This window comes from Nipponia nippon, unplaced genomic scaffold, assembly GCF_047370975.1.
Source record: "Nipponia nippon isolate SJK-2023a ecotype South Korea unplaced genomic scaffold, ASM4737097v1 scaffold_8, whole genome shotgun sequence".
NCBI classification, from domain to species: Eukaryota; Metazoa; Chordata; class Aves; order Pelecaniformes; family Threskiornithidae; genus Nipponia; species Nipponia nippon.
The window spans coordinates 49,135,530-49,162,248 of record NW_028262402.1 but is presented as its reverse complement, the minus strand read 5'-3'; the positions used below and the strand labels follow the sequence as shown (position 1 = coordinate 49,162,248).

At 42.8% G+C, this 26,719-nt stretch overlaps 1 protein-coding gene across 4 annotated transcripts in view; it reads right to left on the bottom strand.

The window, feature by feature from the left end:
* Positions 1-215: 215 nt before the first annotated feature.
* Positions 216-26,719, bottom strand: part of ARHGEF28 (Rho guanine nucleotide exchange factor 28) — a 128,886-nt gene continuing 102,382 nt past the window's right edge. For all 4 annotated transcript variants that reach the window (XM_087742246.1, XM_087742245.1, XM_087742247.1 and 1 more), the window contains 5 exons: positions 23,411-23,449; positions 23,279-23,326; positions 20,980-21,459; positions 17,682-17,976; positions 216-1,300 (listed from right to left, as the gene is read on the bottom strand). In XM_087742246.1, coding sequence (XP_087598372.1) covers positions 1,140-1,300; positions 17,682-17,976; positions 20,980-21,459; positions 23,279-23,326; positions 23,411-23,449 — 1,023 coding nt within the window. In that variant the 3' untranslated portion in view covers positions 216-1,139. The remainder of the gene's footprint in view (positions 1,301-17,681; positions 17,977-20,979; positions 21,460-23,278; positions 23,327-23,410; positions 23,450-26,719) is intronic.

Below are 26,719 nucleotides of genomic sequence, written 5' to 3'. Positions count from 1 at the left end.
CCAGAGGGCTGCCCACGCCTGCTTGAATAGGCACATCCCCTTGGTTTTGCCGGCTGAGGTGCCCAGAGCACAGTTTTGGCTGGGGTGGACCAAGGCAGGCACATCTGCAGCAGGGCAGCATGCAAACCAGGCAAGGAGATTTTTTTTTTTTTCCTCCTGTTTTCAAACTTCTTTGGAGGACCTCACAATGAATCAAAGTTACAGTTTTGCAGAAATGCACAGAACTTTTATTCAATTTGACATAAGTGTACAAATATTTCTGAAAGACAAAAGGCACACAATGGGTCTTGGTTTCTTACTGCCCAATGCACAGATGATCCCATGAACCTGAAAGCAGGAAGCTAGCTGGCTCCTACATGGGAAAGCAGCAGAATTTCAGAAGGATTCAGTTAACTAAAAGCCTACTATTTTTCCTCTTCCTTTTCTTTTGACCAGTGAGATGGCTTCATCTGGTAAATTCTAATGCGTAAGGGCACTTACTGAAATGAGGTACAGTTATAATACAATAACAAATTGATTTACAGCATCTCTACACAGAAACTGGCAGTAGTACCAAAATGATGATAAGCTTTGGGACATGAACAAACACTTACAATTATGCAATTATGTTGAGATCATAAAAAACATCCTCTTCTGAGCAGTTCCTGAGCCAGGGGATAAGGAAAATGACCCAATAGTTAAGGGTACATAGCACATTTCAGTGAAGACTATAGCCATCATTCTTACATTGCTGTCTTCTCATGTTATATCACAACTGTTAGAAGATTACTGATCCATACTTTGAAATCTCAAATAGCAGGCCCATCTCTCTTAGCTTGCCCTTTTAAAAAGAGGACTCAAGAGAAAATCAACACTAGCTTTCACAGCTCTTGGTGGCATCTTTACAATTCCAAAATGTTACATCTCCCCTGCTACCCATTGCTTCTTGCAAAGCATTTGAAATTATGTCATAAATTAAAGATCATAAAACAAAGGCTTCAAAATAACTTAATCATTACATTTATCATGGGGAAAATCTTGCGTTGAATATTAAATACTATCCTTAAAGCTATTTGGTCATATGGAGAGCAACTACAGACATTTAGAAAAGCAAACACAATTATATTTCCAAAGTGCTACTCAGATTAGAAAATGAGCCATCAGAGGTAAACAATCTTCTCCTCTACTCTGTCTCCACTTTCTGCGTCCTGTGGGGTCTCAGGCTGGTGGTTCAGCAGCAGTGCATCTACCTGTGGTGGCTGGATGGATCCCTGGTTTGGAATGCTTGTTTGGGGACCCTGGGTCTGTGACGCATTCAGATCTGTAACACACAAGAGAAGGATGTGACAATGCATCTTCTGCCATGCCCATGCCATCATAAAGAGCAAACTCTGACTTTTTCATTAACACCATTTTCTAGTTTGCTGCATCTGTCTAGAAAGGAAAACACTGCTGTATTACAAATTACACTACAGCCTGGTGAGAGGTACCTTACCCAAATTCACTGAAATCTGTTCAAGTCTGTCCACTCTCATCCAAGGGATGATCACTGTCACTATTTTTACAATAAAAGAAATTTATACGCATATTTCACTAACCAGATACACAGTAAGGGAAAGGTATAAATGGTGTCAGAGTTGGGCTGGAGGGAAACATACAGCACGTAATTAGTACCTTTATTAGTAATAACACAGTTGTAAAATTAATGCAGTTTCCATCATTACACAGAATCTTACTTGCAAACCTTCCCTTTACGGATGAAAAAGAATCAACTGAGTGAACCCAGATAGAAGTCTCCTTGACTGGCACTTGCAGTCTGTAACAGATGTATAACCATTCAGCTTTTTCTGCCAAGTTTATCTGTGTTTGCTTGCACAAACTACCTACTCTATTCTTGTCGCAACCCTTTAGGTGTGACATGGAGATAATACTTGCACCCAAACACTATGAAATTCTTTCACCAGGATCTTCATTTGTTATCTTTCCAATTTCCTCCTGCAAACGCAGAGAATCAGGTACCTGTTTTCCAGCATTAAGCTCTGAAGGCTTTTGTGATGATCTGTGCACTACTTACAAAAAAAAAAATAACCACAGTTGCGTTTTCTCCCTAGTCAGCTTTCTGTACCACTTCAGGCCCTCAGGCCTTTGTAGTTGGGTTTTCTACATCTTTATTTCTGCAAAGCAGTTTTTACCATAAAAACAAGCTGCGCAACAAGGGAGCATGTATCATTGAACCTAGGGATGAGAAAAGTCTGCAATGGACAGGCTGCAATACTTTTCACTGTAATCTTGGCCTGACCAACCTCTGCTATTACATCAGGAGAGTTAACTTTTCATTCTTCCCTCTGCAAAAAGGACTTTGCAGGAAGAAGGGGAGCTTGGGACCCCACACACACAGCATGGGCAACACCAGAAGCAAGCAAACCCAGCACTGGGGTCCTTTGAGCCTTGGTCATTCACGCAGAGAGCTAAAAAGACATACCATGCCTGCTCTGGTCCCTACCCCTTCTCACATGTATGCGCAATGAAAATCTATTATAAAGGAGATACTCTTTTTTTTTTTTTTTTTTTTTTTTTTTACACACTGTGTCACTCTAACGTGTGGCAATTTAAAATGACACCTGACCACATTTGGCATTCGCCTGACTCATGTGGCTTTCACCAGTCTTGTTCACTGAGGCAGGAGTTTAAGGCAAAACAAGCTTGCTGGCACCCTGCAAAGGCTAGGCTCCTGGCTGCTCCCTGCCATGGGGAGTATGGAGTGGTGGGAAATGATTATGGATGGGCATGTGGGAACACATCGTATCACTGCCTCTGCCTTCAGCATCTTCTCATCTTTGATATTGACACAGCTGGGGGGAGCAAACAGGCTTTGGGGTTTTGGCTCCCAGCATAAGCCACATGTATGTTATACCTGCTGCTGAGACTGCAGGGTCGGCAGCAGGCACAAGGTTTTTATAGACAAGAGGCGCTCAGTCATAGTGGGATGACACAGGATGTTAAGAAAATTCATCCCAAATTCCCTTTCTTTTACTGATTTACAGTGGATTTAAAGAATCAAGTTTCCATCTTGGTGAAAATCCAAAGTCTTGATTGCAGGTGAGTTATTTGCAATACATAACACAGCAGGAGCTGACTCCCCAGCTTACTCAAACAGCCCTGCTTTGTTAAAGATGACTTTTGCATTTATTTGGTTTTGATAGCTATATTAGAAAAAGACGACAATTTGCAGCAACAGAAGAAACCAGAAATATCCTACGTCTGCTTTTCTTTATGGAAACTGGATACTTCAGTTTATTTATTAAAAAGAGCCCTACCAGTGAAAGGTCCTCAACCTCTAAACACTTATATTTCAGGGTAATTTTGCCCACATTAATATTCCTTTTAAGTCCTGTGAGTCTATTCACCTTAACAAAGTTATGTGCATAAGAATACCAGGCAGTAAGCACTTATTTGAAAGATCTGTTTCCAAAGTTTATGAAGTACATAATTGGAGAAGCCTAATTACAAATTTGAAAAAACCCAGAAAAGAAACACCGTACACGCAGTTATTTTCCACCATCAAAACTAAACAGTAATTGCTTCACCTATTAAAACAGTAGCTGTTTCCAAACCATTTCTCATTATCTGTTACAACTCTAAGCAGAGCAGTGGAAACTCTTAGCATGCTGGAAAAACAAATCAGATTCTGTCACTACCAAAATAAATGATTTATTGCTAGTTTAGCTGCTTTTTTGGTATCTTCTTTTTTTTTTTTTTTTCTTTTTTTAAGAAAATTCTGTTGCATCCAGAAAACCTGAACAGCAGGAAAGCACCCAGTAGGTGAGAGCCCAGCTGCCACTGGGGTAACGAGTGGCTTCTCGGGCTGGAGTTGTGCTTAATCCAACCAAGGAGGGAAGCGGCTGGTTTTGGCTGCACTTTGAGTGGCACTAAACACAGGCTCTGCCTAATAAAAGCACAATGTGTCCCTGGGACGACATACTCAGCCTGCCGGCGGGGAGGGTGCCTGCTGTCTCCCTGCCCTGTGCCATGCTGGAAGCAGCAGAGCCAGGAGACCAGCTGGTATCACAGGCAGCAGCACGATGCACCCCAAGAGCAGCTGCTTGGGAAGGGTGGAAGAACTGCCAGAATTGGTAATAACAGCCTCAGGTGAAGGGAGAGTGGGGAGAGCAGACTGATCCACCAGCCAGCACTGGTTCTTGTTATGCAGAGCAGCAACAGCTGCCAAGAAGCCTCCCACGAACTCCCGGGTGCAGCACAGGGAAATGGACTGCCCTTGGCCCCAAGCAGGAGAATAGTGGGAGAAATCCTCCTCTTTAAATGTTCTCCCAGAACAGGGAAGAATCCTCCAGAACCAGCCTCAAAAGCATCAGCCGCTGCCTACTAAAGAACTCTGAGAGCTGAGGATGCTCAAAAAAAAAACCCCAAAACCCAAGCCAATTATCTGTGTAAACAGCAAGGCAGCGGACGGCTGGCGAAGGGGGCTGCTACCAGAAAGCGACAGCCGGGAAGCTTTCCTGTGCTCCCCAGGCAGCTGGGGCACCCACGGGAACCTCCCCAGCCCCTCTCCAGGCCTGTTCTCTGCTGCACTACAGCTGACAGTCATAACTCGGTATGGATCAAAATCCAGGTAAATAAGGACCACCGGCCTTTTATGAGCCTCCTTCATTGTGACTGTAACTCACCTGCCAACATCAGCCACAAAATGAGTTTTGTATTATTCCCTTTCTTTAAATTCAGAATTTACTTATCCTTTCCTCTGCTCCCTTCCAAACTGCTGAGCGATGCTCGGGCAGGCTGTGTTCAGCTCAACAGCGCGCCCACCAGACCGGCACCCACATCACCAGCACCCAGCAGAAGTGCTCCCACTGCCCCTGCCTGCACTCCTCTTGCCTGGGCTGGGCTCTGCCCACTGCCTCCATCCTGCACCCCTTGCACAGAAAGGACAAGCGAAGGTGACTGTACCTGGCCACAGCCTTCCTCTTGCTCATTTACACCTAAGCAACACAATTTTTCCTTCATATTTATAGAAGTGCAGAAAATATTTCCGGATTTCCAAAGCTTTAACAAAGCTAATCTCAGACCCTTCCACAGGGTCTTCTGTGAGACTCCCAGGTCCCAGCTCCCTCACAACCTCTGCAGCGGCCAAGGGCTATCAGTATCTCACCGCATCCCAGCCCCTGCAGTTTATGTGCAAACTGAAACACCCTTTAACTGCTTCTCAGTTATGCAAAATTTATTTCTCCTACAACACTCCAGGTAATTCTTTCCTAAAAAGCCAGAGCCAGATCCTCAGCTGCACCATGTATACCCTAGACAAAACTGAACAGCAGACCACAAAAATCCACTCTTTCAATGTTGGGCTGGTCAAGCTCCCTAGCAAAGAGGGATGTGCTTGAGGCTGCAGGCCAGCTATTAGGTGACCTGTGACAGCACTTACATTTTGGGGCCATGTAGCCTGTTCAGCCCAGCTGTGCCACACCGCAGCACAAAATACCACTTAAAGGTTGGACTCAATGATCTTAAGGGTCTTTTCCAACCTTAACGATTCTATGATTCTATGATTAAATCGAGCTTTTCTCCTTTTTATCTCAACCGAGACCATTTTATTAAATAAAGAAAACCCAGACATTCCCTGCTGTCTCCCACACCAATTTTCTCAAAAGGAGTTAGAGGCTGTTTCTACCAAATTCTGGAAAAAATCACAAATTGTCTCATGCACACAGACACATACTGCCAAATCCAACATTAAAAGCAAATCCGACTTTTTTCCCCATTCTCCATGAGTTTAGCTCCAGTACCATAAGGTATCGGGAAACTGCAGAGACACCCTCCCCCCCAAAATAAAAATACTTTTCTAGGCAACTGAAATACAACATTAACTGCAGACTGCAGGCCTGCAGCATGTGGGGACAGCTTTCACGGGGTTTCTAAGGGGACCTCACCTCTCCAAACGAGTTCTGGGTCCAAACTCAGAGAAGCGACAGCTCCTGGCTAAAAATGTGCTAATGTTGTACGGGAAACAGAAAAAAAGTGGCATTCCGCACCCTAAGGACCATACCCTACCCTTCCTGTAGCACGAAGAGACAGGATTAGCGGCATCGCATAAACTGCTCGGAAGGTGAAGGACAAAGCAATGACATTTGCAGGAATCCGAGATCAATACATATGAAAACAAACACAGCCCGTGCGCGGGGGCGGGGGAAGAAAGGGGGATACAAAAGCCAAGTAAACAACTCATTAGTCACACTGATTCTCACCTTCTGTCTCTTGCCATAGGATGTAAGCACTTCCACATCAAATAAATGCCACGGATTTTCTCTTTCACCCCTCCTCTCTCTCCCCCGAGGATCAGAGCTCTCCAGGTAAGCCTGGAGTGCCCACAGTGATGATTATGGGAAGGATAGGAAGACATTATCAAGGCACTAGGAAACACTCCAGGCAAAAAAAAAAAAAAAAAAACAAACCCTCTGTGGTTTTAGTAGAAAGCCTTGTTTTTCTCCTCCAGCTCTGACCCTAAATTTCACAGCATCACAGGATAATTCAAGTTGGAAGGGATCTTGGGAGGCCTCTGGTTCAAACTCCTGCTTAAAGCTGGGTCAGCTCTGAGGTCAGGCCAGGGTGGATACTCAGGGTTTTTTCCTTCCCAGCTGTTTCCACACACACACCAAAAAAAAAAAAAAAAAAAGAAAAAAAGGAGGGGAGGATTGGGGAGAACTCAGCACACGAATTTTGCAGAAACTGCATATATACACTGAATTAATTTGCTGTGACTTTCAGAGATCTGTGTCACACATTGGCCCTCCTTACAAAATAAAATTTCATTAAATGAAGAGACAGTTATGCCACTTTTAGCAAAAAATATGTTAAAGATTCTCAAAACCATTAGTCTTCTGAAAACAATATGCAGAGTTAGGTTTTAGTTTTACCATTTATTTATAATAATTGGTACCAGTTTTTTATACTAAGTTCATCTGGACTGACAGCTGACACATCAACTTCAGGCCAAACCTATTTGAAATGGCAGAGCTGCTGTATTTAATCCCCCCACTGGCACTCATGCATAATGCAAAGCACAAGCAGACACCTAAAAACCAGTGCTAAGTCTACGGGGTCTGGGATATTCAAAGGAATTCAAGGGTAAGAGGCTCTCATTTGCCATTACAGTTCAATAGCAAACGGCAGCCTAACTCCCATGAGCTCCACTGAAAGTCCCCACCGGCAAATCCCAAGGCACCTCTTTGTCTCTAATGATGCTCCCAGTGGTTTCCATGTAGATTCATTAGCGACAGCCGATTCCCCAGGGAACTCCAGGCACCTCAGCCTCTCTCCCTTTCCTCCTGGCAAAAGGCACTATGATCGGGTGATCGGGTTTGATTGCCTTTTTTAGTGCCTACTAAGACTTTCCCAGTTGGCAATGGATTTTCCATACCGCGGGTTCAGTTGTATATGGAGCTGATGGTTGGTGGCAGAAAGGGAACACCACTTGGCAGCACCGGACCTGCCAGGGCAGCGCAGCCCTTCGCCCTGGAACTCGCCAGGACATCGCTGCTGCCACGTGGGTTCAGACCACTTGGTATGGAAAAGGCCTCTGAAAGCTTTGAGGATCTGAGGACAATTCCCAGCAGTTTCACTGGGATTTGAGATCCCAAACACCAACGAGAAACCAGGCTTTCGCACCTCAGTAAATCTGACTTCACAGCAGGAACTGAATTTGGTACCGGGTCTCAAAAAACACCGGGAAAAATATTTTGACCCTGAAGATACCAAGGAAAGAGGAGCCTAATCCATTTCCCAGCTGACTGAATAAGACAGAAAATCAATCTCAGAATTTTAATGCTGCTATTTACTTTTAACCAGCCCAACCCCATGAAAAAGCAGCAGCTGCATTTCTTAGGCAAGCAAGCACCTTCATGAATAAAAGGTCTTTTCACAAAAAGCAGATGCGCAATTAGATCGTAATAGATCCTACATTAATTAGTCTCATCAGCTTTTGGTGCATTTTTTTTGTTACAAGGCAGAGAACAGAAAGAATTCAAAGTCTATGATGAATAGGGTCTGCAACATAACTCTTCGCATCTGTACTTTGGGTTTTTGATATGGTAAAAATACTGGAAACAGCATTATTCTGCATGTTTCTGTTCTTTGTTTAGTTGTTGGCTTAGGTCAAATAATGCAATTCAGTTTTCAGGTTTTGCCTTGTAATTCTTTATAAAAGTTTGGTCTAGAGAATTTGGACCAAATTCTTGGCTACAACAAAATTTACCTTTATTCCACCAAAACTGCTTTATCATAAAGCTCCATAATGGTTCCAACTCATTTATTTGATACTTGGCTTAAAGCTTCAGGCTTTGGAGTCACGTGATGACACAGCCATCTCTTCTTTTATTAAAACCCAGTAAACACACTATTTCTAACACTGGCGTTATCAAAGAAAAGATTTTAAAAACATCCGAAGCTCAGACACTGCCAGTGACAATACTTTAACATCAAGTTCGTAGTGTGCTCCTCGGCTGAAATAATTTAAAATTTTAACCTACTTACATGACTATGTTATCAGTTGTGGTGTCTTTAAAGCACACAGCTTCTAAACTATTTTTGGCATGCTGTTTTTTAATGCATATCAATGGGAGACTTAAAAATAGGTCTGACTTGAAATCATAACTTGTCTGTGCATTAAATACCCACAGTCTCACCTTGGCAGGGCATACTGCCTGCCAGCTGTCTGCTTTTGCTTAATATTAATTTATTTAGGTATGAATTCCCTATTAAATTGTCTTTGTGCTAAGCTTTGAAGCTTTAGATGGTCAATTACAGACACACACATGGTCCAACAGGTATTCTGCTAACAACGAACACATGTTTTATTGACCTACTTCTTTTCCAGCTCATTAAACACAGCTGCACTCAAATGATGAAGAGAAAATAACCATAAAACCCCAAGAACACCCTTCCTACAAAGGATCACAAGGAACGTGACCAGCTGCTGGCACAGGGCCACTGCTCCACCCAGCGCAGCAGCGTGCCCGCACAGGGCACCTCTCCAGGGGCAGGGGCAACTCATCTGTCTGCTGACAACAGCGGGGAAGCATTGGGGAAACTCACACGGCCTCTTTGTTCGGGTGTCTAATGCAAGTGTATCTGAAGCAGGCTGCAACGTTTCCCCCTACCCCGTAATCTGCAGAAGACAGATTCAGCCAGCAGGCTGAAGTCAAAACAAACTTCCGTCAACACTCCTGCTTGAATGTTTGCTGGAGAAACAGAAATCCCATGAGGTTACAGACCCAAACAGCATTTCCAAAGACTCAGCAGATGATGAACCCAGCCCCCCTTTCTGCTGCCAGCCAGAACATCCCCACACCGCCCTTGCCCGTTGTCCCAATTTGCACCCTGCAAGTAAAACACGGCAGTGGAGCTTCCTCTCCTTCCCTCCCGAAAAGGGAAAGTTAGCATTAACCCTGAGAAAACAGTGTCTCTGGCACATGAATTCACTCCCTTTGAAACCAAATGGGACATTTACACATCAAAACTAGTCTCTTGAGCTCTCTGTTACCACAGACAGACACTACTGTGCTGATTAACTTTGCTTCATATTTTATGGATGGGTTTGGTTTGGTTTTTTTTAAACTACAATTTTGCTTTGAAATAAACATTAAATCAAAGTCCTTAGCAAACAATTGGGCTTGTCCCCAGCTTTTGGCCAGTCTTTCAGGTGCAACACAAAGGAGTGTGCTCTTGACTTTGGCAAATATTTTCTTGAGTAGCAGAAGGGCACAACTCTGTTACAAAAGCTGAAAGGGGAAGGTCATTTATGAAATACTCTCAAGTCTCCTCCTAAGCACCTTGGTTTTATATGATAGTCTCCCAAAAACAGACCAGATCCATTACTTCCTACTCATAAAAGCTGACGAGTTCAAAATTCAAAGTGGCAGAGGAATACTAAGCCAATATATAGAATTGCTGCAGAAGCAAAACTTAAGGCAAAGCACCTGTTTCAAATCTTACCCTTCAATAGAAGCTGCTGCTTATTGATTAATGCAGGAAAAAATATGGGAAAACTGTACATCAAAACCAGAAAAAAAGCACAATGATCAAATAAGCATGTGCCTTCATCCCTTCAGCCAAGTGCTTCCTTGACGGCACGGAACATACTTGGATCCACTTTCCTTTCTTCTGCTCCCACTTCTTTCCACTGTGGCCAACAGTGGTCTTATGCTTTAGCCTGAATTCATCACCACCTCCTTCTACCTTGCCTTCACTACAAGTTTTCTTTGTCTCTAGTCCCGCAGCTGCGCCTCTGTAGACCCTGGCTCTGCTTTAGTCTGACTCCCTCTGGTGCCTTCCCACCCCCTCGCTTCCTGTGCTGCAGCTCTGCACCAGTACCATCCCACCACTCCAGAGAGCGGGCCACTTTCCCACAGCAGAAAAAATGTGATGCTATGTTTTAAAACACCCTGCTGCATTAATTTTCACCTTCAGTTCAAAACTGCCTGTGTTTAATGCAGAAGCCTTTCTTACAACCTTCATCCCCCTCCTGTTGCCACCGTGCTGTAATGGCAAGTTCCTCTGCATAGGAGACGGCTTCTCTGCAGTTCTTGCTGTCAGCAATAACTATCCTGCAATTCTCAGCCTCAATTAGAAAAAGGAAAAAAAACCTCTCCTTTCATCCTTGCCAAATATACTAGTTTCCCTATCTGTCATGTATTCTTTAACACAGAATATATTCAATGACTTTTAAAGGCACACAGGTTTCTTTGATTTTTCTATGGCAGACCCAAAACAAATACAGCCAAATCACATTTATTTTTGTATCATTTATGTTCCAGCTCTAGATCAAACTTCCAAGGGACACTCAAGGAATCTCAGCAGGTAACTGCTGGAAGTCTTCGTATTTGATTAAACTAAAAACAACTTCCATACCAGCACCAAGGCTTCTCCCCTCTACTGCCCCACCGAAAATTTACACCCAAAGCAAAGTTTTCTGTAGCATCTGGGGAGGCAGAACAAGATGCTCCATGAAATCTCCTCTAGCAGTTTAGCTACGGCCAATATAATTTATGTGGAAGGCAATCGGGTGCTCCTGTGATCAATGCCAGTAAAAGATAGACAGGCAGTCTTCCCCAGTTTCTCAATAAATATTTAACAGCAGATGCTGCTGAGGAGGTTTCATATTAATAAGACTTCATTACTTTTACACAACATGCTACAGGCCATTTCCTGGAATATGTAAAGCATTATACTAAATAATTAAAATGAGGTTGTACTTTTCAAAATAAGCCAGACAGATACACTTGGTGATTCAGCTACAAGATTTTACAGGGTGTGTTTGCATACTCAGTATCTTGCAAAATTTGATCATCCATAAACAGCTTCTCCCAGACATTAGGATGCATTATTTATTCATACTTGTGCATCTATTTCAGGCTCTAACTCCATTACAAAACGTATACAAAACATTTGTAATGTACTAAAGCAGGGCACGCAACCAGGTCTCCACCCAGAGATCACATTACCTGAGGAAAACACGGACCTCCCAAGGTATGTTCCTGACATCAAACAACAATTAGCAAGAGTCTTGTTTTGTGACTGCTTTTCCTGAGAGATCACCTCTTTCCCTGCAGACTTGCTGCAAAAGTCACAGCTCCGCACAACTCTGAGCTGGAGCTGCTACACTACAAACCGGGTGTCTGGCAAAAGACCCCCTACCCAGGGTCTTCGGCTTAAAAATGTGCTCCTTTTTCTCCTTCTACTTCCCTGAAACCCGTATCTATTGGAACAACCTTACCTAAGCAAAGAATTAATGTGCGTGTAAGAGATATGGTCCAAACCATTCCAGTTTCATTGATGCCAGTAATTCCACTGACTTCAAAAACCACGGCACTGAAGTTGCTGGAAACATAAATACGAGGAAAATGAGAAAGATTTGGCCATCATCCTGTTGTTGTTTAAGAAGTCTGCAGGCAATGGAACCCTGAGTACAGTGTGCAGATTTACACCAACACCAGTGGTACCTCAAAAGACAGGGATGGACAATCTCGTCACTCCATTCATCACCTTAAAGATGTGCGCTATTTTAAACTTCCCTCCTAATGAATGAGCTCTAAATAAGAAGATATTAGAAAGAATAAAATCAGACAGGCATTACAAAGGAAATTCTGTACTTACATTAGCATACAAAATAAAACCAGAACATCATTAACTGCCTTAATTAAAAGGTTATGTAATACTGCTGCATCTACTGTGGTTATGTTCAGAAATGAGAAAAAGTATTTTGAGATGAGAAAATTAGTAACAGAACTACAAAACCCTAGTGCTGCAGAGCTGGAAAGCAAGTGTTACTTGAAACATACTAATAGCAGATGACATATAACAACATATTTTTCACTTTGGTATCACACTGCCATGTGATTTAATCCCTTTTGCCATCTGCTTTAAACAAATGGCAGTGTTATTCCCAAGAGAAAAAAATACTTCCCCTGTGATTCACTTCCACCAAGTATCCCACAGACAGTGATGTATTACAGCAGAGCACAAATCTTGGTGTTCTGAGTTATGGAGATGAGGGAAATTTGCTGTTATCTGTTGCAGAGTTAAAAGTAAGATCCTACTTGTTCTAATAAATGGATGCGATTTTGAACTTGAGAGATGCAGGTGCTGATGCTACTCCACTTCATATTCTTACATCTTTCCATTTCATTTTATTCTCATTATAACTTACATTGACCACTGAATGGGCTCTGTGCTCACCTATGCAACCATCCATGCTAAGAGCAGAAGGGATATGTTGAAAGCAGAAAGGGCAATTTGGAATTAATTGCATGTTCTCAATTTGGCATCTACTCAATTAAAAAAGACAAAACATTTAAGGTAGCTCAAAATATCACATCTGCTCAGGAAGCTCCCTGACAAACTGGGAGCTCCACGGTCACATCATCCTTTACTTTTAAAAGATTTCCTTCCCTCTTCTCAAGTGAAAGAACAATAGAAAGAATTTGCTCACTCTGCAGGGCAAACAGTGAAAAAACAGCACTATTAAAAATATTGTGAAACACACCAGAAAAACCCAAAATGGGCAGAAAAGCATCTTCACATGCCATTCTGCAGGTGCTAAGGGGTTGGCCTACCGTTGGCTACAAAGGATGCTGTTTAAACAGGAGACGTGTGTGCTGTACAGGGCACAATGACGTTCCAGCTCAGAAGACAAGCAGGTCAGATGTACTCAGAAGGAGTTCATATGGCAGCAATAGTACAGAAATTAACTCACAATGGTCACATACGCAGAACTGTGATGACTTTTTGTGGGAGCTAGTCATTATCAGGTTCCAAGCGATGAAAGCGATCTTATTCAACAAGTCCTCAATATGTGATCCCATTAACTACCTCCAGCACTGGCAGCAGTAGCTATGCTTATTTGAATAAGGTCCTGAGTTACTCAGCTTTGCCTCTTGCCAAAATCCTGTGCTGACTTGGAACCACAGGGAAACAGCTTGTGCATCTTCAGATGGCTTTGTAACACTGTAGTGCAAAGCATATTTCACCTGGTTTTTATCACACTTGCATCAGCTTTACATTGTATGCCTCTTCTGACTGTAACAAATTCATCTTACACAAATATGAGAAAAGAGCCAGGCCCACACAGCACCATCCTCAACCTCCCTGATGCAAACATATGCAGGTACTTTTATACAGCGTCATTAGGCCATAACCGATGTTACGGTAGCCAAAAAATAACACATTGTTCTAAACCTCTCTCAATTACCAATGGGAAACTAAAATAAATGAATCTGATCTACAGTTTTAAGAACAGGTTCAATAGAGCAATCACCATTAGCACAATCTGCCTTAAGGAATAAGAAGGGAATTTCTTATAAAGAATAAGGAAAAAAGTCGAGTAATAGGATACTACGCATTTTTTCTGGGGTTTTTGCTTTTTCTATTGCAAATTAAATATTTTACATCTCTAGAAACCACTTTCTTTGATGAAAACCACTATAAATGGATTATTTAGCCAAAATCAAACTGTCTCATTTGCTTATATGCATATACGTACAAATTTCTGTCCTTTAAAAAAGATTAAAATCACATTAGTCAAATAGAGTCCTATTTTTGCTCACTGGTTTTGCATTTGGCTGTTTATGGAGACCACAGGTTTTTCGATGTTGCCCATAAAGATTTAAAATGTATTTTTCACTACATCATGCATAAAGATCCTTCATGCTAACACTGCAAATGTCTGGTGGAAAAAACCTCCCACAATCAAATTTCCGTGCAGTTTTCCAGATCTATCACTTTTCAACTCTATTCCTGTAGCTACAATATCTGAATTAAAAAAAAAATGAAAGGCAGCACCGGCAAACAATGCTGTTCACTTCAAAGCTTAAAAGAATTAAAATTGCACTGATTCCTGAAATCAAAGAGGTGAATCCATAGGTAAATCCTTAGGCATTACTTCGGCTAGTTAACCTGACGTCAATTAAATGCAAGAGTAATTTATTCAATTCTCAGTCTAGTCTGACACAAAACCTATATTTCCCCTGATTCCTAATTAGCCAAAGTACTTGTCTTCTTTGATGCAGATAATTTCATAAACATTGGTGTAAAGCATTAACACATTTTTCTTTCAATCATATTTTCCTCCTGTTGACTGACACACCTTTTCTAGTGAGTGTACTTGTGCCAGTTTCAGCTTTGTGGGAACTTGCCCCAAGGTCTTTAGTAAAGTTCCCTCCCATACACATAAAACAACGATATATAATCATGATGCTAGCTATGTGAAGAGACATATGTCTTACCTTAGAAAATATGAATGGAAAATTATGCACGGGAGGAATGTAGCCATTTCCATTTGAGTATATTTATGGAGCCAAATTGCATAGTACTTAACATACAGTAGAATGCAGCGTGATTAACTCCTTGACAATGTGTTCAGGTGGTGCTTCTCATTAAATAATATAAGTTTTTTTTGACAGACCAGACTTCTTACAGGATGCCTAATAATTCTAGGAATATTAATCAAAACCAATGAATTCCTTTTGTGTACACATAAAACTTACTATATGCAAGATCTGGTCATGTATGTATCCGGTATGTGGCTATTTCCAGTAAACCATACTCAGTATTTGTTTCCTAGTTCTATTCTGACTTATTATTTACGAATGTCTTTTGAAAGATGACTATGAGACTTTATACATAGAGCTGGTTGAAAAATGCGCAGGAAAATGTCATGAAACATTCATCCACATGAAAATATGAAAAGTTTCAGCTAACTTTCAAATTCTTTCTAGCCTTTCTCTCATTGCATCTCTGTTGGTTTTCCTTCACAGTGATCGGAACTGACTATATCCTGCAGAGGTGTCAGCAAATGGAGGCACAAGGTCAGAGAACTTCTTAAACTCTGCTAAACTCTCTGGGGAAAAAGCATGGCCAAAAAAATACTAAAAAATACTAAGAAAAAGGAAATCAGCTTCCTTGTATGAAACGTTTGTACTGCTCAGCTTGATTCAGATTGTTTAGGAACAAGTGATGTACTTCATTTCCTTGTGCAGAGCCATTTGCTGGGGCTTCAGATGCCATCTGTCTTTCAGGGGGAAGTTTATCATTCTTCTCATTCCCCACTGCCCGTACAGTGGCTCCTGATGCATGACAGAAGCAAGTCTGAATCGTGCAGACTCATGCACCGCACGATCAGAGCACAAAATACTTGTCACCCTCCGAATCACAAATGCGACTGTGGAATGTGGTGGCACATTCCTCTGGAGCTAGAGCCCTGTCTGCTCTAGCAACGTGCCAGGGGGCTTCACAGCACCATCTGCACCATCAGGATGCTGCAAGGGTTTGCTGCGCTGCTTTGCCAAAGGCGCGCTGAGACTCAGTCAAGGCAGTAACTGCAGGTTTTACAGACCTGCCTTAGCCAGAGAGACTTATACCAGCCTGTTACTCTACCTCTTGGGCAGACTTCATAGCCAGTGCTGGTACCCAAGCTGCTGGGACTGCACTGGTGCTCTGTTATGAGGGCAAGATAAGAATGTCTACACAAGATGCAGTGACAGCAGCTGAAGACAAAGCTGGCCCATTGTAGGTAAAGGGCATCTTTACGTACAGAAGCTCCACCAGCTTATCTTAGAATCAGTGCAATTAAACTGGTACAAGCCATTTTAATTAAACCAGACACTCTCATGTGGGCTCAATAGAAAGTATCCTGGTTAGCTTGCAGCTGAATGTTTGCCAGTGCAAGCTAATCCACTTTTTAGAGGTTTAAACCCACATGTGTTCCTTTTCAAATTTGCACTAGCTTAGCTAACCTATTACTAAAATGACAACTTCAGTCAAACTAGAACAAGTTTCACCAGGCTAATTATGTAGGCATTTTTAGAAATATTAATCTCTTTTACTAATCAGCTTGGTTTGCTGATTGTGGTGACGACACTAGCCTGCCCTACCTTTGATTATAAAATGCTATTTTGGCAATCCATGTACCAAGAACTAGCAAGGCTGTAGTAGATGCCTGCTTGATACATTACAAAGAGTACTAAGGAGCAAGTGCCTTAATCAAGGACTTTTTCAGTTGAACAGCTTCAAGATTTGACCTAAGACAATTAAAAACCATTGTACCTGTGTATGTTTTCAACTTCTGATCCTGCTGGCCACTGGTCTTTGCTGTGACCTGACCTGCACACAGCTGCTGTGAGGACAGAAGTCATCCTGCACTGCCAGCTGCAGAAAAATGGGAGCTTGGGCAATGTTGCAGTGTTGACTTGCCATGTCTCACCTGAATTTCACAACTGTGCAGGAAAACCTCACCAGATTACTTAACCTTTCACACCAGAAGTGCACCATTGTCCTCTCAGACTTTTAGCTGTTTTGTTTTTACATGCTGCTCTACAACTCTCACAATAACGAAAGAATGAAGACACCAAGTCAGATCAAAACTACCACTGTGCAACATGAGAAATAAAACACCGATAGTTTAGCGTTTCTCATTAGCATGTTTATAAGTTCTTCATGGAGTTTTCACTGCAATGCAGCGCTCAGATAGGTGGCCTCTTCCACTCATTTTGGTAGCCACCATCAATAACTGCCATGCAATCTACGTATCTTTGGGGATTCTGGTAAAATACAAGAGTAAAGAAAGATAATTCAGTAAGAGCTCTTTTTACTAACATAGAAACTTACTGTCAAAGATTATATTATCCCTTAGAAGTGATGTGATTTTCTTTCCACAACTACAGAGTCTTTCAAGGTATTTTCATTTCATTCTCAATGAAGAAAGAAGAGGGTGTTTGACCACTGATTATCATTTTAAGATGTTAAATCAAAAGCTATTCTAACTAGAAATCAGCAAGTAATGCACGTGTGTTCTAAAACAACCAATAAAATGCACTTGAAAGAGCAAGAATGACTTCAGTTCACAAAAAAAAACTAAGTCAAAAAAGCATTGGGAAAGGATTTGGAGAGAACAACACTCTGAGTACTGTTATGCAGATACAAACAAGGGTTTTGTGGTTTTTTTGCAGAAGTTTTCTTTATTTCTGTTCTGCTCTTTTTGTCACCTACCCTCAACAAGCTTGCAAAGTGGCATGCAATTGTTTTAGCAAAATCTATTGCTTCCACCACTACCAAGCTGTCTTCTTTCCTAGGACTATTCATTCTGAGAGGTGGCAAACTGCCCATACTACTTGTTAATTAAATAAAGTGTTAGTTACCATTATTAAAGGCATCCTTGTTGCTTTTGCAGGAAAAAGACATCTGCTGGTAAGTGGATTTCCACAGTGCACTGGTTAATGTTGGCTGACAAGAAGTGTCCATTTTGAGGTCCACTTGATTTTCACTAGTCCTTGCTATATCAGAATTTGAGATGTTCAGCCCATACACACCATCCTCATAAATGAGAGAAGAATCTGATCCGTTGAGACTGCTTAGAGACACACACACTACAGCTTCATTCAAGTAGAATGTATTTTCGCCATGTAAGCTGTCTGACTGATTATGTCCCATTATCTGCAGAAGGAAAAAAAAAAAACAGAGAACAGCAATTTCACCTTTGTCCAGCACCAGAATCGTAGAATCACAGAATATCTTGAGTTGGAAGGGACCCATAAGGATCATCAAGTCCAACTCCCTGCTCCTTGCAGGACTACCTAAAACTAGACCATATGACTACGAGCATTGACCTGAAGAATTCTTATACCAGGATATATAAAATTAACTGCCAGACAGAATGGGGATTCATCGCAAATAGTCACCTAATTTCCCAGAAGCTAACCTCAAAACATGTTAAATTGGATGGGCATTCAGGAATAAACAGCAATAACCTAGTACATTTTGCCCTAGCTCCCCTCAAAACACAGGAAAACTCAGTAACAGTTGTGAAATAGCAAATAACGAAGGGCCACTACCTGGGATGCACTGAGCTCTGCTGACTCCTTTCAAGGGGTTAGTATTTTGCCCCATGGCTCAACGAGGTGCCACTTTGCATATGTAAATCTGTGTATACTGCAATCCAAAAATAACACTGTACCTCACGTAGACAGGCAATCATAGAGAACAGGACTACAGCAGTCACATTGGGGATGGCAAACAGCATTCAGCAAGCGGCCATGGCTCCCAGGGGCTGAAAATGCAACTCCTGCAAAGATTCCCTGCCTGCAGGTGTTTATTAAGGCCACGCTCACAAAAAAGCAGGAGTAGCAGTGTGAGTTACTACGATGTTTGGCCATCCAAAACTAGCTACGTTCAGTGTAATGGCAAAAACGCTGGGCTGGTAATACTGGCTGACTGGCAACCACTCAGCCAGCTCTGCTGCTGCAAGGCGTAGGTGATGGAAAATGCAGGACAGGACGATCCCAAGGCCTGGAATGCATCCAAAGCCATTTAGTTTACTTGAAATAAAAATACAAGTAGTCTCACACATGAAATATTGGATTAAGAATGACTACTCTTTGACAGTCAGCATTTCATTATTCTGCCTCTCCGTCTGTGTGATCCTGGGCATCCCTGCATCAGGCTATCGTCCTTCAACTTCCTCACCTCAAAAGATTTCAGAAGTCCCATCCATTAAAGCTGACAGGCAAGTTCAGTTTTGGTTTTATCATCCACTTCGTAAGAACTGCCAAACAAGTCAAAACTGAACCACAAGCTATACTAGTGTGAAGTGCCTTCGTTGTTTGGGCTGGGCAAGTATATATGGATAAGTCATGTTCACACAGTGTTCACAAAAGCCAGATGAAAAGGGGGAGGTCAGAGGCCAATCCTTCATTCCCTCATGCAGGCACAGGCTTAGACACCAAATGGTCACTGCCCATTATGGGTCAGTTGCCAGCTGAAAAACTAGGGAGGTTGTGGCCTGAAGAAAGGCTCTACAGATTTTCTTGTGAAAACAAAAACCTGAGGGAAAAAAAAAAAAAGCTGTTTGGGTCAGTGAGCTTTCAATATATGCAAAAGCCAGGCAAAATGTTCTGATTTTCGGGTGCTTTAGAGAGTGGTAATGGAAATCAAGACCGTAACCACCAAGGCAGGGACTAGAGGCCAGGTCCCACCTGGCAGGTGAGCACCCCGACAACTGAGTTCATAGTCAGCCTCTATCCTTCACCCTCAACAAAAACTTAATAATTTTTAGTATTAAATGCTTAAGCAGCTTCAGAGCCACTTTAAATTGCATCCCTAATAATGACCATCTCCAAGGAATTACACTGTCAGGGATGGAGCCACCAATCTCTTCCCCTAAGGGGCTGCTTGTTTCAGGGGAGCGGGACAGCAGGGCCATATGGGATTCACAGGGCCCTGCCTTTTCCCACTCCTGGAGCAGCCACTGTTCCTCACTGGAGACAGTGCCGTTGTCCAGTAACAAGGACAGCAGCCAAAGACCTCACTAAAAGCTTTATATGCTTCAAGCATTACAGTAATTTAGCTTTCCTACAAGACACAGGAGACACAATATATCTTGCAAACACAGCAGCAAAGCAGAATAAAACACAGATTCTCACACTTACAATTTCCATCTCCTCAATTTAATACCCATCAGTCTGAGTTTGGCTTCTGTAGGGCACCCAGCTTAAAATCACAGAATGGTTGAGATTGGAAGGGACTTCTGGAGGTCACCTGGTCCAACCCCTGTGCTCAAGCAGGGCCACCCAGAGCAAGTTGCCCAGGTCCATGTCCAGATGGCTTTTGAATACCTCCAAGGATGGAGACTCCACAAGCTCCCTGGGCAACCTGTGACAGTGCTCAGTCACCCTCACAGGAAAAAAGTGTTTCCTGATGTTCAAAGGGAACCTCCTGTGTTTCTGTTTGTGCCCACTGCCTCTGGTCCTGTCACTGGGCACCACAGAAAAGAGGTTGGCTCCGTCCTTTTTACACCCGCCATTTAGGTATTTATATACATTAATAAGAACCCCCATGAGCCTTTTCTTCTCCAGGCTGAACAGTTTCAGCCTTTCCTCATAGGAAAGATGCCCCAATCCCTCAAACATCTTTGTGCCCCTTCACTGGACATCCATCCTCCCCTTCAATCCCTCTCCCACCCTCCCCCCATAGCTCTATGTCTCTCTTGTACTGGGGAGCCAGAACTGGACACAGTACTCCAGATGTGGCCAGAGTAGAGGGAAAGGATCATCTCTCTTGACCTACTAGCAATACGTTGCCTAATGCAGCCCAGGAGACCATCAGCCTTCTTTGTGGCCAAGGCACGCTGTTGGCTTATGTTCAACCTGGTGTCCACCAGGACCCACTGGTCCTTTTCTGCAAAGCTACTTTCCACCTGGGTGGCCCCCAGCACGTATTAATACATGGGGTTGTTCCTTCCCAGGGGCAAGACTTTGCACTTCCCCTGGTTAAACTTCTTGAGGTTCAAACAAAGCCCTCGGATATGGCTGAACCTCAGCTTCCCACATGCTCACTCGTTACATTACCAACGAACAAAACCCAGATGTACGAGTCTATTCGTAAAGGAAAGTCTCTCTAGGTCTGCAGTCAGGGATATAATTACAGAAGGGAACCACACACCTCATAGCTCCCTGTGGGTGAAAACAGGCTACTTTTTTGACGGTGCTTCCAGTGCCAGAGGAGCTTCTTCTTCATTTTTACACTGTCTCTTTCTCTCTCCACCATTTTCTGGCCCTCTTGGAGCCTCTCTAGACTCTGCTGGTACTCCTGCAGCTGCAGCGCCAGTCCCTGTCGGCTCCCCTCCAGCAGCTCCTCCTGGCACCTGCATTCCCTCTCCCGCTGCCCCAGCTGGCCCTCCCTCGCCTCCTGCTCCCGCTGCCGCTGGTCACATTCACGCAGCCACCGCTGCTGCTCTTGCTGAAACTGCTGCTTCAGTTTGTGTATGTTGGCCAGCTCCACCCTTTGTTTTTCCAGATTCCGGTATTTTTCTTGTTCCAGAAGGAGGTTTAGCCGAGAACCAAGGCCCCGACCAGTCTTCTCATTCTCTTGCAGGAGTAGCCTATGGAGCTCTCTGTGGCTGTCCTGGATAGCTAGTGCTGCCTAGACACCACAATAAAATCAGACAACAAATGTTTAAGTATTAGCATTAATCCATTTCTGTATTTTTACATAGAGGCATTATGTAAAAATGCTTCAACTTCCCATAATATCAGCGCTTAATGCTTTTTGGGAGGTTGCTCCTCATGCAAGTAGAGAAAATTCTGTTTTCCTGCCTTTACCAAGAGATGTTTCTAAAACCACTCAACCATTGCGAGCACTTTTAACACAGCTTCTGGTTTACACTTAGTACTATTATATATGTTTATGTTAGATCTGAGCATATGCACTTCAGTTACAGCTGGGGTCCTGTTCTGTCACAGGATGTTAAAACACAAAGGAAAAACGATTTTTCATGGTTAAAGAGGGCTTTAAGGCATTGGGAATGCTACACTCAACAAAGTATTCCTAACACATATGGGGCTTATACAGATAAAACTGTACTGTTTCCAGTACAGCTCACTCCAACCCTAAGGCTTTCCTTGCTAACCTGCAACAGTGCAGTGCTAGTAACATCAGTCCTACAGGCACCTGCCAACATAGCCATATCATCAGGACCATACTGCTACATGTCTCTGAAGTATCTGTGCTAGCAGAAATCTGCAGTATAGTTATGATTTCAGTTTTGATGTTTCAGTAGTTTATTTTACAACCGAGAGTGCTATATTCCATCCTTCACAAGGATGTTGTGATATTGTTTGCATTAAAGACTGTGACATCCTCCAATAACACAAAAATAAATAGCTGGGATTAAGAGGAAAGAAAAGCAAGAAACCCCTAGATGTGCTGAGGCACTTACTGCACAGCCTATCTTCAAGAGCTGACATGGGAATCTACTTCAGCAGACATTCCCAGAGAATTTCCACAGCCCCGTTACTCCATGCCGTCCACCCCAGAGAGAGTTTTTAACTTTACGCAATGTGCAGTTCCCACTTTTCTTGGCTCTTCCTCCAGTATTGGGTCAGTTCCAGTGATTTGTAAACAGGGCAAGGACAGGATCCTCTGCTTGTTTCTCTGCACCTACACTGCCAATTCATGACCTGAACAATTAAGGCATCATCCCAAGCCTTACTTTACTGTCCCTTTCATGTTAAGTTATCTGTTTTTCAATTTTTCAAAAATTTTGCCTGAATTACAAGCTTTTTATTTTGCTTTTGCATTGCTTTCAATCCAGTTAACTTCTAAGCCCGAGGTTTCCAGGAGTATTATGGAATATGCTAATGTCAAGAGGGTCTAAAAATTAAACATACTCAAATGAAACATTTTAAAATAAAACTATAAAACTTCACCTAAATAAGAAAAAATAAGTTAAAACATTCAAACTTAGCATTAAAGAGGCAAAAACTTCAGACTAAGGCCCTACAGAATATACACAATAATTAACTGAGATTGAAATGCCTAAAACGGGTTGAGTTTGCTACCTAAGTGGCAGAGGCACTGTTTACTAGTAGCCAAGAGAATATTCTAAACAAAATACTAAAATTTCTCAATATTTCAAACAATAATTTCAGAAATCTGTACATGAAATTACATCAGTTCAGTTAGAGCCATCATTTTACTTTCCCCCTAGATTTTTGGACTGTACACACATCCTTTTGGGGGGGAGGGATTGATCTGCTAGCAAGTAAGTATTATTCAGTTCTTAAAACAAACCTACCACTGATGTTGAATAAAAATATATTATATGACAATTTATACAACAGTCAATAGAGATAGGTATCCACTGACATAATGTCTAAAAGGAAGGGCAAGATGAAAACAAATCTTAAGTAGTAAATTATTAAGCCTAATTACTCTACAAAGTTAGCAGTGGAGTAGTCACCTGTATGCTGTACAAAAGACGGGTTAAGTTCTGGATTGCTTGTACAATCTAGAAAATAAAAGAAAAGGATTTTCAAAGGTTTGACCACTTAACTAAATACTACATTTATGTCTGGGGTTTAAATAAACTCACCTCTGTCCCTGTAGATCCTGGGAAACTCATACTTCCTCCCTAAAATAAACACGTGTTGCTTTAAAAAGTAGTTTTTAACTTTAGAATTGTATCATCTAGGTAATTTATTTTTTTTAAAACTAGTGGAGATATTCGTATCACTAATATATGCAGTGCTGAATCAAATCTTTTGTGGGTATGTGAAAAAAGACAGAAGCAATAACCTACGAAGACCAATAATTCATCAACACTGGAGTTTCCGTGGAAATCACTAGAGATTCTAAGCACAACTGTAAAAACAAAAATATTTCATCCACAATTTTAATCCTCTCGTGACTAATGCTACCCAGAAAAGACATTTCCATTCATTCTTTGTTTACTTGACAGTTTTGAAATACAGTAACCAGACTTCTGTGTATACAGCACAGTGGGTTTAGATTACTTATAGTAGGATGAAACAGCACAACACTCTTCAAAAACAGAGATATTAATGTAGCAAGAAGCTAGCAGAAGTCACGTTACTGGGTTACGGCAAATGCCTTGGATGTGCTGTGAGGTGCTGAGCAAAGGCTGCATGCCCGCTATACTCTGCAAAACACACCAGCGTGGTTACTATTGTCCACTGCAGAGAGGCTCAGCCACTTCACACTTTCCGCCCTGCTCCCTTTTCCTAAGAAGCTTTCTAAATTTATGGGGTGAAGCCACCCATAATCCCTTCAGCATGAAAAACAGCTCCTCTGAGAAAGATAAGGTGAAACGGTGGAGAAATAAAACACGATCCCTTCTGAGGCTATGCTGAAAAGACTTCCTGTATGATTTTTCTCATTTTTTTTTCAGAGGAGCAGAGGAGGGTTTGGGGAATATTTGCTCTCTCTCTGATTCTCATAAGTTCTCTACTGAGTCTCATTTTCCACCACAGAGAGCAAAGCAGCTGCTCCATTTAGCTGCGATAACTGAAAATGAAGATGAAAAAGGCCAGGCCCCAAAACACAGCTCAACGCAGACAAGCTAGGGGGAAAAGCAGCACCAGCTGCGGCACTTCCTCCACTCCTCTCTCTCGCGCGCATTATCCCCCCTTCGGTACTTCCCTCCATTCCCTCTCCACATCTTGACTGCCTCCTCCACTTCTCACTGCAGCCACAAGCCATGTAACTGCTCAGCTCTGCTGTGAGAAGCAGAGGACTTTGCACGCATGCCTCTGCACAGCACAAGGACTGACACAAGGGAGCTCCGCTTTCCCTTTACTGGGCAGCCAAGATGAGCAGCAGGCAAGGAGGAAGAGCAGGGCCACGAGGGAGAGAGAGGAGGAGGAGATGCTGGCAGGGTGAGGAAGAGCGAGTGTACAAAGGAGAGCCCGCATGCTGAACGAGAGGGAGGTTTCTTTCAGCTTCTGAAGCCCTTTTTAGTTTAATAAAAGAGGCATACAGGGGGATTGAAGGCTTAGCTGGCTTTGGCACAGTCCAGGGGCAGCAAGTGGCCAGCTTAAGCGCCTGTCGTCTCCTCACCAGAGCACCACTTGAGTGCTGGGGAATGAGCCCAAGGCAGGTTTAGTCAACCTAGCCAGGGCAACAACTGCGTTGCAGCTGCACCGCTACAGCTTCAGCACAAGTCCTGTAAGTCCAGCTAGGTCCAAAGCAATATATTCAGCAGTTTAACCTGTGCTGTGGGTCACCATCGCCTCCCTGCCACTCTTGTCTAGCACCTTGGTTCAGAGTGATAAGCAGCAGTGGAGATGAGGATGGTCAGATCCCAGGGTAGGCTGCGTTCACAGTGCCTCAGACAGAGATGTGATTACAAGGCAGGAGGAGGGGGGACAAGATGGAGAGCACCTCCCACTGCTGCCAGCTTGGGACCCCACGTATTGCACAAGCAACGATCTTCCTTCTGACACTTGGTCAGCATTTAACCCCTGAGCTGGGGGCTTTCATTCTGTCTTTCTGGCTCTTGGTTTCCCAGGCTAGCTCGTCTGAGCCCGGTGCTGCCACCCCACAACCCCAGGACCGCACACCCAGCCACTGAAGGAAGGCAGGAGAACCTCCTCTGCCCCTGCAAGCCCTTGCCTTGCCTCTTTTGTTTGCTTGTTCTGCCACCTCCTGGTTAAGTCTGATTCTGATGTGGTAAGATGTGACACGACCCTTGCCCAAATAATAGGCCAGACCAGAATGATAAGTTAAAGTGGAAGAGTTTGCTGCAGATCCCTGTAGTCCAGCTGGAGCTCAAAGCAGGGCTAGCTTCAAAGTTAGATGAGTTTGATCAGGGCCTTCTCCAGTCAGATCTGGGAAACCTCCAAGGATGGAGACTGTACAACCCCTCTGGACAACCTGTTCCTGCTTTATCACCCTCACGGTGAGTTTTTTTTCCTTATATACAGTCAAAATTTCTGTTGGTGCAACTTGTAATCTTGGATGCTGATCTTTTGCTGTGCACCTCTGAGAAAAGCCTGGCTCTGTCTTCTCTATAACCCCAGTGGCAATGTTTTCATGTGTAACTTTTAATGGACTCGATCTGAGCCTCTCTGTCCTCCATTAGGTTATTTCACTTCCCCTCACCTAGCTTCTGTGGTCCCTCACTTAGACTTTTGTTTTCATCCCATTTTTTTCTACACACGCTCTTCTTCCTACTCACTTCTAACACAGCAGACTGTTAAGTAAGATGACATACAGCTAACATGAGGCAAGGTTATAGGGAGATTAATTAGTGTATTAGCAAGAGTCTTCCAGAAAGAGCTAGAAAAACCCGCCGAGGTTTCAGGCGCACAAGCCCTCTTTCAGATCTGATGCAAAGACAGTATGCTAATGCTAAGTATCTCCTCTTCTAGCAAATTTTGCTTTCCATGTCAAGTCATGTATCTTCTATTCTTGTGTCTCCCCTTTATTCCTTTTGTGCTCCTGCTTCTCCACCTAAGGACTCCACAAGTACAGTTCAGTTTATTTCCACACAGTAATTCATACTGCTCTTACTTTAACACTCTGCTGCTACATGAAATTTGCCATTCCTGATTTTTCCCAAAACTGACTTTTGATTCTGCTTTTCCCCCATATTTGCTTATGAGTTATAGGACTTTGAAAAATGGGCAGTTTCTCTTCTGTTCTCTAATTGCTCCGTTTCGTTTTAATGCAATATTCTGAAGCAAGTTGGTGTAAGACAATCCATCCTATTTTATGTTCTCAGGACAGAGTTCTTCCAATGCATTAGCTGAGGTCTCTGTCATTGCAGAAGACTTTCATCATCCTGTGAATGGGAGGAAGGAGTAGAGGAAATACTATTGTCAGCTCCATAGAGATGGTTGTATTGAATGATGACAGCAGAGAACCAGGCTCTTAAGTGGCC